The sequence below is a fragment of the Arachis hypogaea genome, chromosome 3, assembly GCF_003086295.3.
Source record: "Arachis hypogaea cultivar Tifrunner chromosome 3, arahy.Tifrunner.gnm2.J5K5, whole genome shotgun sequence".
In the NCBI taxonomy this organism is placed as follows: Eukaryota; Viridiplantae; Streptophyta; class Magnoliopsida; order Fabales; family Fabaceae; genus Arachis; species Arachis hypogaea.
This window is the reverse complement of record NC_092038.1, coordinates 115485362-115496352: the sequence shown is the minus strand read 5'-3', so window position 1 is coordinate 115496352 and position 10991 is coordinate 115485362. Positions and strand designations below refer to the sequence as shown.

Genomic DNA, 10991 nt, shown 5'->3' with positions numbered 1-10991 from the left:
ATCTCGCACTTTACTACGAGGAATCAATTAGTGTTTTCTCTTGTCCTTTTACAGTATAATGTAAAGTTTATTGGTTTTTCCCATATAATGATTGTAAATTTGTAATTTATGGCAACACTACTCTATGATTGCAAATAATCCAACTCTAATGGTGTCTCTCCCTAGTAGGCTGCATTTGAAAGGAAAACTAAAATCAAATTCAAAAAAATAAAAGATAAAAATTAAATTAAATTTTTATATTATATTTAATATAAAATATATAAAATTAAATTATATCTTAATATTATTTTTAATATAAAATAAAAATTAAAAAATAAATTTAAAATTAAAAAATTAAATAAAAATATTTTTAAAAAATGTTAAAATTTTCATTTTCATTTTAAAAAATTTCAATTTTTTATGTCTTTATTCTTTTAAAATATTAAAAAACAAAAATTTTAGTTTTTAATAGCTAATCCTCCAATTCCGGTATGAGTCCCAAAAAAGGAATGGGAATTAGGTCGCATCCTAAACCTTGAAATTTTAATTTTTTGAGGCCTTGGAAGCGCACAACCAACTTTTATCACTTCATTTGCTCTCCCCACTTCCCACTCTGCTCCGCCTCAACCTTCAACCCTCTCATCTTCTTCACCATCCATCTCTCTCTCTCTCTCTCTCTCTCTCTCTCTCTCATCCACCAATTAAGTACCTTTTCACACTTTCTTTCCCTTCACTGCTCCAATCAACCACAGAAAAGTTTTTCTTTTCTTTTTAAGAAAATAAAGACAAAAACAGAGAAACCTACTCCCCATTTCTGATTTGTATTATTCTCACTCTGTTCCACACCCAATGGCAGAGATTCAGCCGCCGGAGGCTCAGATTAATGGCGGCGCCGGAACCCTAATTTTGAATTCCTGCGAGCCTCTCGTCTCCAAGCGCCAGAGGAGGCCCAGTGTTCGATTGGGCGACATCGGCGGCGACCACCACTATGAATCCCACCACCGCCGCGCCAACACCACGAAGCAATGGAAGCTCCCCTCCTTCGACCACCACCGCAAGGACCACCCAACCGCCTCCGCCGCCTCTTCAGGTAAACCCTCTAAGACCCGACCTTTAACCAATTTGAGCACTTCCTCTGCTGCCGCCGGAGAGTTCGACGAAACCCTAGAGGGCGACGACAGGGAAGGGAACCATAACAACATCGATGGTGTCGCAATTGGTAGCTGGAAAGTGAAGGAATCCAAGAAAAGGGGTTCCAAGAGGGTCAGATCGAATTGGATTCCAAGAATAGACGAAGGTGGCGGTGGCGCTGGCACCGGAGGTGAGGAGGAAGAGAAGTACAGTGGGGGCGACGAGGGGGATGACGGGTGTCGGGAATTTGATTTTGAAAATTCTGAAAGCCCTACGAAGGATCAGAGCCCTGTGAATTCAATGGAGAATTTTGGGGTTGATGGGAACAGGAGGTCCTTCAAGGGTAGGGATCACCATAATAATCAAGATGGAATTGAGTTATCTGGGCCCTCAGATACTAATGGAAGGGATTGGAGAGGGGCTAGTTTTGATAGGAATGGGAATGGTGGGAGGGCGAGGTTTGGTGAAGATGGTGTTAGGGTTTGGCTTAATGGGTTAGGATTGGGTCGTTATGCACCTGTGTTTGAAGTTCATGAGGTCGATGATGAGGTTCTTCCAATGTTGACACTTGAGGATCTCAAAGACATGGGGATTAGTGCTGTTGGCTCAAGAAGGAAAATGTACTGTGCAATTCAGAAGCTTGGAAAAGGATTCTCCTGAGATCGAACAATTTTTTTGGGGGGGGGGGGGGGTGTTAGTGCTCAGTTTGAGAATTCTGATTCTCATTCATAGCAAAATTAGATTTCTTTTTTTTTTTCTTTTTTTTTTTAGGCATGGAACCATTTAGGTCCCTCACATGTTTTTATTTGAGAAACATCCTTTTTGTTTTTTAGTCCAAGTACATATATGATATAACACTGCTACGAATTTTGTTGCTGTAAAATTCATTGATGACTCGGGAAGAGTGATATTACGAGCAAAAAGAAACATTCGTTTCATGCATAATAATACTGAAGGTTTCCTCTCTAAACAAAAGGGAGATTTCGTATAATCTGTTTAGTTTTGACTTTTGTGTGGGTATCATAATATAAGGTGTGTTTGTTTTCTTTTGAAGAACTTTTCATTCCACAAACACCGAAATGCTAGGAATATTGAATACTATGATGATGATTGCAAGTTAGCTATATTAAACATTATGTTAGTACTCTACTGACTACTATATTTTTATAATTTGGAGTCTAACTGTTCAATTATGTGAAGTATTAAATTGGTATTGATGGAAGTCGCTGAACTGGTGTTTGTTTACTGCTGATTATTATTTATTGGTGCTGCCAGTGCCTCCAGAGCTTTTATGACAGCATATTGCAATTCTTCATTTCCATTGAATAGCGCTACAATATTGGGGATGGTGGTTGGTAATGTTTGTTAGGTAGAAAGAGATAAAGCTTATGATATTGTAACTAAATGAATTGTCTTACACAAATACAAGTGATGGTGGTACCAACTGAAAAGGCATATTTTGGTAGGCTTAGTGGATCAAGTGCGAGTATGTTTCCAAGTTTGTTGATGTCCCATGAATCTGAGTGCTTCTTGGATTACCACATTGCAGAGTTTGATGATTACCACTGTGCTTAATTAGTGGGTGCTGCCTCTCAAATTCATTCATATTTTTATTTATTGATGTGTTCGATGGTGGTGACTATATATGTTGAATGAAGAAGGCATGCAGCCACTATAATGAAGCCACGTTATGTATGTGCGCTTTGCTTCCATCATAGTGTAGCGCAGACGATCAGCAATTCAATGTTCAGGCTGTCAAGTCTTCAAAAAATGGATCAAAAGTACATTCCGAACTCCTGAGTGTCATGATTACAGAAAACAGAATCACAGATTTGTATCCAACCTCGGCTGCAGTGTAGCGGCATATGATTAATTAGATTTTGAACAAAGAGGGTCTCCCATGGCACCACATTTAACCTTTACCTGTATATACGTAACTACCCATCATACCTCTTTAACCTTACTATTATAGTAGTGTGTGTGGGGCCAATATGTTCTTTTTTTTAATGTTATTATTTAATATAGTCACTCTGATTCTTCTTATGAGCTTGTTATAATCCATAAAATCAATAATTGACAATCATCAATTATTGACACACAAAATAATAAATTTGGCAGTGCAAGAATAACTAGTTGGTAGAACAAAATAAATCCCACTAAGATGTTAGACTTAACGGATGTTTAAGAAATTCAAATCATGTCTAATCTTTATGTGAGCACCTATATCGCAACATAAAAAGGACGTGAAGTGAAAGAATACAATACTTTTTTGCAGGATTGTAAAGCATATTATATCCAACAATTTCAAAAATCAATGTTGTGCAGTTCTTGGCATGAAAAATTAAAGTTGCTATCTTAAGTTTATGAACTAGTCATCCAATGAACAGCCAAGAGGTTGATATCAACTTTAATGCCAGAAAATAAATATTTCGAAAAAAGGTTGCTTAGTAGATCATCCATATTCTCATCATGATGATCACTGTGGTTGTAAGAGAGATTTTACTATATGCTGAGCACTATAACACGTGCAATTGACAATATTAGCATGATTTGATTAATATGATTTGTATTGCAAGAACATTGATTACCACAAACTATTATCCCATGAATGATGATCGAAGGTAAGAAGATACAGAGCTTACAGAATTTGTTCCGAGAACTTATGGAGCTGGAGGGACCAGCTATTTATTTATTTATTTCAATTCATCGTCATATCAATAATGTTGAAAATGGCACAGTCAACTGCATGCTGATGAATTGAATTGAATCAGGTATTCTTGTTTTGTCAACACATTTCACTTTTTTGCGCTGCTTTTCTGATGTTGAAAAGTTGTCACTCTTTAAAGTGTACTAATGCAATTAAACAGGACCCACGAATTATGAACAAACAACAACAACAACAACGTTATCCATCTAACCTTTTTTGTTTATGAGACAATGCTAACAGGTTTAAGAAACTGGCATGTTAGTTCATTGTAACTTCAAAGATAAAGTGCCTTATAATCCGAGTGTCCTGTTCAGTTTAGTTTGAAATCTTTCTTGAATCAAAGTTTAGCTTCCTGAGAGAGAGTTGTGTGAGAAAGTGCTCTCACCTTTTTTGATCTGGTATACACATTTTCTTATAAGTCATTGATTTCAAGTTGTTCCTTTAAGAATATCATTTTGAGTTCATCAAGAAGATTCTCGAATTCAAAGTTCACTTGGTAAATAAAATTAGGAGGGAACGAAAATCAATTTATTCCAGTTGACCTCCAAAACAGTGGTCACCGGAACAAAATTTCAACTGTGTGATTGCAAGTATATAGTTCTAGTTCCCAACTTTATTCATTATTCCAAGCTTCCTAGTTAAGACCGTATGTATATATACTTTTTGGAAAAGTATATGTAACCAACTCTTAACCAGCTAAAATTTAAACAACTCAATTATTTATAATTATCTTATTTAATTTTATTTATTTATAATTTAAAATCTTTGTTATTAATGGGTTTTAACGCCAAAATCTGGTTTAAAGGGATACGTTCCTTCACTTTGGATGGGAATCACGGGATACTTTTCTAGTCTTCACTTACTCTCCTTCTCGTCAACTCTCAGTGAATCCTTTGCTCTCATCCAAACAACAAGCACCAACCTTCTTCATCCAAGGCATTCTCATGGCGCTCCCTCACTCTTCTTCTGTTTCGTTTTTTTTTTCCATGTAAGTGAATTGTATTTGGTTAGTTTCGTGTGAATGTTTTTTTTTTGTGTTGTTTCTGTAATGGTATTATTGTTATTTGAGTGTTTAATGATGAGGTTTTTCTATAATTCTTATTAGGATTTGGATGATTCTTTTTATTAGTTTTAGATTTTTTTTTCTTATGTTTTGTATGTTTTTTCTTAGAATTTGAATGATTCTTTTTTATTAGTTTTGGATGTTTCTTTTTCTTATGTTTTATATGTTTTTTCTTAAGATTTAGATGATTCTTTATCTTATATTTTGGTATTTTTTTTTAGAGTTTGGATTTTTAAAAAAAAAAAGAAATTAGAATTTGTGTGATAAATAGTAAAAGGTAAATTAGAGTAAGAAAAAGTAATTAATAATCATTAATTTTGTATCTTTTAAAATTAAAATTTAAATAATTATTAATTAATGACAATAATGAATATGGAATACAATTCAAAAATTTTTGTTGGCTTGTTGTTGACTATACCCCTCTTAGTTGCCTAGCAGAATTCATATTTTTTTATTGAGTTCCCACTAAGGAGAAAATAAGTTATCTATACAATATGTATAATGGGCTATTTTTTTTTTCCAATATGTATTAATAATGTAAATTAAACATCCATTATCCCTAATTTCTAGTTGCATGTTCAGTTTTGTGATATCTACCCCTAATTTATCCCAAATTCTTTTACACTAACCCTTCATCACCCACCGTAACCCTACTCCCAAAAAATCCCATTGTTTGTTATGTAAAAAAATCCCATTTCTCCACGGCCCCGCCGTGTGCGCACCAATTGCATCCCACTGCTCTGTTTCTGCGTGACGTGTAGCCTTCGTTCTTGCCGACAAAACTATTGCGCTCCGCCTCTTCGCGCCAACGCACTCGCCGGAAGAACTTCTGTCCTTCCTCACGCGACCGAACATCCGTGACCTGCAACTACCAGTGTCGCCGACGTGAGTTGCAGCTCCGAACCCCCGCGCTCGCGTCATCCCAATGCCAGCCTGCTGCCTGGGTCTTGTTGAATTACTCGAAAAATAAATATCTACGAAAACGGAGAAAGTAAACATCCAAAATCATACAAAAAAAAACATCTAATGTGAACTGATGATTGGATTTTTGACGGTTTAGAATTTTACAAATAAAATCTCGTTGCAAGTATAGTTTCTAAACCAATACTAACCCTTTCATACAAAAGATTTTTTGTCACAAGTAACAAACCCCTAAATTTATAAACCGAAGTATTGGAACCTCGGGTCGTTCTCCCTAGGAATTACAATAAAGTGTCTTGTTATTGGTTATGAGTTATTTTAGGGTTTTTGAGGTTTTAGACAAGAAATATAAATGGCAAAGGAAATAAACTAACAACTAACAAAGCTCTTGGCAAGATATGAGAACTAGAAGTCCAATCCTAGTTATCATCCTCAATTGTGACCACAAATTGTTCATTGCTACCACTTAGTTAACCTCTAACCATGGAGGAAAGTCAAGTGGATGAATCAATTTGATTCCTCAAGTCCTAATCAACTCCTAAAGGAAAGACTAGCTTTAGAGGCATTCAAATCAATTAGCAACTTCTAATTATCAATCAACAAAGGAGTTAGATAGCTCAAGAGTCACTAATTACTCTACCAAAGTCAAGAGGAATAAAATCTATACTATATCTAGAAGAGACATTTCAACAAACACATAAAAGGCAATAAAGGTAAACATTACTAATTGCAAAAATTAAAGGAATCTACAACTACAAAAGCAAGAGATCAACAATAAAAAACCAAAGAAAACACAATTATTATGAATTACCTCAAATTGAATTGAAAGAAAATAGAAGAAACAAGAGTAGATCTACAATAAGATATAAGAACAACATAAAGGAACTTACAACAAAGAATTGAGAAGTAGAAGTTGAAGAAAGAGTGAATGAAAACCTAGATCTAAGAACTAAACATAATCCTAATCCTAATCCTAGAGAGAAGTGAGAGCTTCTCTCTCTAAAACTACTTCTAACTAATCCTAATGTGTAAAAAAGATCAAAAGTCCCTTTGCTCTTCAATCCTTGGCTTTAAATAGCATTTTTGGCGCCAAAGTTGGTTGGGATTGGGCCCCACAACTCCTGAGAACTTGCTGGGCGCGAATTCTCTTAAAAATCAAGTATCAGCATCGACGCGTACGTGCACAGCACGCATACGCGTCCATGGGCCATTTCGCAAGGTGCGTGTAAGCACCTGGTGCGCGCGCGTCCTTGGGCGAGTTCAAATCTTTGGCTTTTTTCATGATTTCTCCACTTTGCATGCTTTCCTCTTCACTCCTTTGATCCATTGCTAGCCTTTTCAATCTGAAATCACTAACAAACACGTCAAGGCATCTAATAGAATCAAAGGGAGATTAAAATCATCAAGTTAAAGGCCTAAAAAGCATGTTTTCACACTTAAGCATAAATTAAAGGAGAATCACAAAACCATGCTAATTCATTGAATAAATGTGGGTAAAAGGTATTAAAATCTCCTAAAATCAATACAAGATAAATTCTACAAATGGGGTTTATCAACCTCCCCACACTTAAACCAAGCATGTCCTCATGCTTAAACTAAGAATGAAGTAAAGGGCATGACATTTATTCAATGGAAACTAACTAAATGCAATCTACCTATATGCACTATCTAAATGAATGCAATTGCTTGGTCAAAATAAATCAATTTCTAAGAAGCATATATGCACAAGGGCTAAGGACTAGCAAGTCTAATCCACAATTGGATTGAGTTATTAAATATTTTTACAAACTTGCATGAAAAATGATGATTGTAGGTGAAAACATGTAGTTGAGCATCAAACCCTCACCGGATGTGTTTGCACTCTATTCGCTCAAGTGTTTAGGGTCGATTCACTCAATTCTCTCATATTTCATGCTTTCTAAGATTTGTTCTTCTTCTAACAATCAACATTTATTTCATGCATGCATACAATTATCATGAGGTCTTTTCTTTAGGTTGTAATGGGGTTAGGGTCAAGGTAGGATGCATATATGGTCAAGTGAGCTTAAAATTTGAATCTTTGATAAGCTTAAACTTCCCACCTAACCTATGACATCCTATACAATTTCAAAGCTAACCTAACTACCCATTCTTCTCACTTTTTCACATACTCATGTATCCCTTTTCATTTCACAACACTTATGCATTGATTCTTATTGAGCTTCACTTTGCCTTGGGGCATTTTGTCCCCTTTTTATTACTTTTTTTTCTTTTTCTTTTCTTTCTCTTTTTTTTCTTTTCCATATTATTTTTTTTCTTTTTTTCTTTTCTTTTTTTTTCTCATTTTTTTCTTTCTTTCAAATTATATACAAGAACATCAATGCATAAGGTTTTACATTTGATCAATACATGAGTATGTACCCAATTTTCAATATTTACAACAAAAATGCACAACTACCCTTTTATTCAACCAATGTCCCAAGATTTTCCACACTTGAATGTTGCACACACACTAGCCTTAGCTAATCAAAGATCCAAATAAGGACATTTATCATTTTTTACTTTAGGGCTTGTAATGTGCTAAATTAAAGAACAAAATGGGTTAATCGTATGCTCAAATTTGGCTAACAAAGGAAGATAAAAGGTAAGGCTTTTTGGGTAAGTGAGCTAATGAAATAATGACCTCAATCATATAAATGCATGAATACACAAAATAATGGAAATAGAGAATCAAACAAATCAAAGATTACAATCATAGGAGGAGAATAATGCACACAAGAAGGAAAAATAAGTGGTTATAAGATGTAACCACACCATTAGGCTCAAATCTCACAAGCTTGTGTTCTTAGCTCAAAAACATGATCCACAAGATATATAATTCAAGTAAGTTCTATGAAAAAGTTTTCACTCAAATCAATTGAGGTGCCCTATAGATAGAAATCTTGAAAATTTTCGTTATTTTGACTAAGCTTATTTTGTATATGTATGCAAAAATAGAAAAAATGCAAAAAATCCTAAAAAACTAAAATGAAATGCAAAAGTGTTGGGATTAGAAATTTGTCACCCAAAATCACTGATTGGTCGGACGACCTCCCCACACTTAAAAGTTTGCACCGTCCTCGGTGCACTCAAAGATGAGCAAGGGGGTACGGCAACTCTCCGGATTGCTACCTTCAGCTGGTAGGTCAACCGATGCTGCGTGTTCTTTCTTCCACTTCTGTTTTTGCTTGCGGTGCATCATGCAAGAAAAACAAAAAATATAACACCATAAGATGAGAAGATATAAAAGCAAGGAAGCATACATTGTTGGAATGAGGTAAATCACTAGAATTGAGTGAGTGAATTAGGGTGACATTTATGAAATTAGGGATGTGAATTCTAAATTGTGCGGTTTAGAACACACATTAGCATAAAAGTTATGTCACAAAAGAAGTATACACCTCACTTATCCTAGTGTGCTTGAGATGCTTTAAGTAAACTTGTAAGATAAAACAAGCATTAAAGAAGCATGAGAGAATTCAAGCTAAAACATAGGGATGCATATGATCATGAAATACAATGCATTAAGGTAAATACGCAACATCATCCATCAAGAGATTGCCCAATAGAGGAAAAAGATTCCAATTACATGATGGCTAGCTACAACATGCAATTCAAAAGAGTTACAAGCTCGAAGGCAGTTCTCATCACTTGGTATTTTTTAAAAGGTAAGCATGAAAAAACTCAAAACCAAGTAGCAAAATACAACCTCAATCATAGAATCCAACAAAAATTATCTAAAAACATTCATGCTAAAATAGCATTTAGGCAATAAAGGGGCAGAAATGCATAGTAAACAAAGTCAATAATCCAACACTTATAATGAAAAGAGAGAAAATAAAATGAAAACTAAACTAAAACTAACTAATTAACTAACCAACTAACTAATTAACAAACTAAAATAAATGGTTATCGATGGTGTTTGGGAGTGTTGGATGAAGAGTGAGAGAAGGGAAGAAGAAAGAGGAAGGAAAGAAATGGAAAGAGGAGAAGAAAAGAAATATGGTGGAGGAAGGAAATACAAGCATACGCGCGCATGGCGCGCGCGCACGGATGGTGGTGTAATGGATGTGACGCGGACGCGTACAGGGTGCGTCCGCGTCGATGGCTTATTCCGAGAGTGGTGCGTACGCGTCATGTGCGCGTGCGTGCGAGTGGGGTTGTGCCAAAGGTACAACGTTGGCGCAGCGTGGGCATAACTCTCTGGAAAATACACCAGGAGGGCAGGTGGCACTATCGGTGCGCACGCGCATGGTGTGCTTGCGCGTCAATCTGCAAGTTGCCAAAAGGGCGCGTACGTGCCAAGTGTGCGTACGCGTGAATTGGTTTGTGCCTTAGGCCTAATTTTCGCACAGTGCAGGCCTAACTCTCGGGCTTTTGGCTAGAAGTTAGAACTTCTACACCCACGTGTGCACGCCATGTACGCGTGCGCGTGGGTGGTTGAAAATGCTTGGGCACGCGTACACGTGCAGTGTGCGTACGCGTGGATGGTGCTCTGTTTTTTAAAAATTTTCTATATTTTTGCACCAATCTAAGCATTCTAGACCTCCAAACAGCTACCAAAACACCATAAAACCTTATTTAACAAATTATACTACCAATTATACTCAACAAATCAACCAAAAACATGAGTTTAAACTAATTACTAATATGTACAAAAAGAGAAAATGAAAAGAATTTACCATGGTGGGGTGTCTCCCACCTAGCACTTTTGTTTATTGTCCTTAAGTTGGACTTATGGGGAGCTCCTCTCAAGGTGGCTTGTGCTTGAATTCATCTTGGAACTTCCACCAATGCTTGGTTCTCCATTGTGTCCTAAGATTTCTTATGGATTGAGCCAAATGTTGATGGAGTTTTTCACAAGCTTGGGGCTCCCAAAGTTGATCCTCTTTTTCTAATCCGGGATCCCACACTTTATTTTCACACCCGTCTTGAGGTTGATCATCATTATTAGTCCAACCGAGTGGTGAGTAAGGTGAATTCTCTATATAGTGGCCAACAATCCTCCTAGACCCATCTATTTGAGCACTATTCCCACCTTTGTATTCAACTCTTGAAGTATCAACCAAAATGAGCCTTGATTTGCAACGCCAACCACGAAATATCTTTCGCTTACGCTTCATCCCACAAAGCATCCTAAGTTGACCATCCGTTTCAAGCAAACCATACTCA

At 36.2% G+C, this 10991-nt stretch overlaps 1 protein-coding gene across 1 annotated transcript; it reads left to right on the top strand.

The window, feature by feature from the left end:
* The first annotated feature begins 477 nt into the window (after nucleotides 1–477).
* LOC112790976 (uncharacterized) lies at nucleotides 478–2101 on the top strand. The gene has a single exon (XM_025833620.3). The coding sequence runs from the start codon at nucleotides 829–831 to the stop codon at nucleotides 1768–1770; it is 942 nt and encodes a 313-aa protein (XP_025689405.1). The 5' UTR covers nucleotides 478–828; the 3' UTR covers nucleotides 1771–2101.
* Nucleotides 2102–10991: the final 8890 nt, after the last annotated feature.

Bases quoted from the DNA above. Each gene is read 5' to 3' on its own strand.
- LOC112790976 (XM_025833620.3), top strand. From the start codon at position 829: ATGGCAGAGATTCAGCCGCCGGAGGCTCAGATTAATGGCGGCGCCGGA.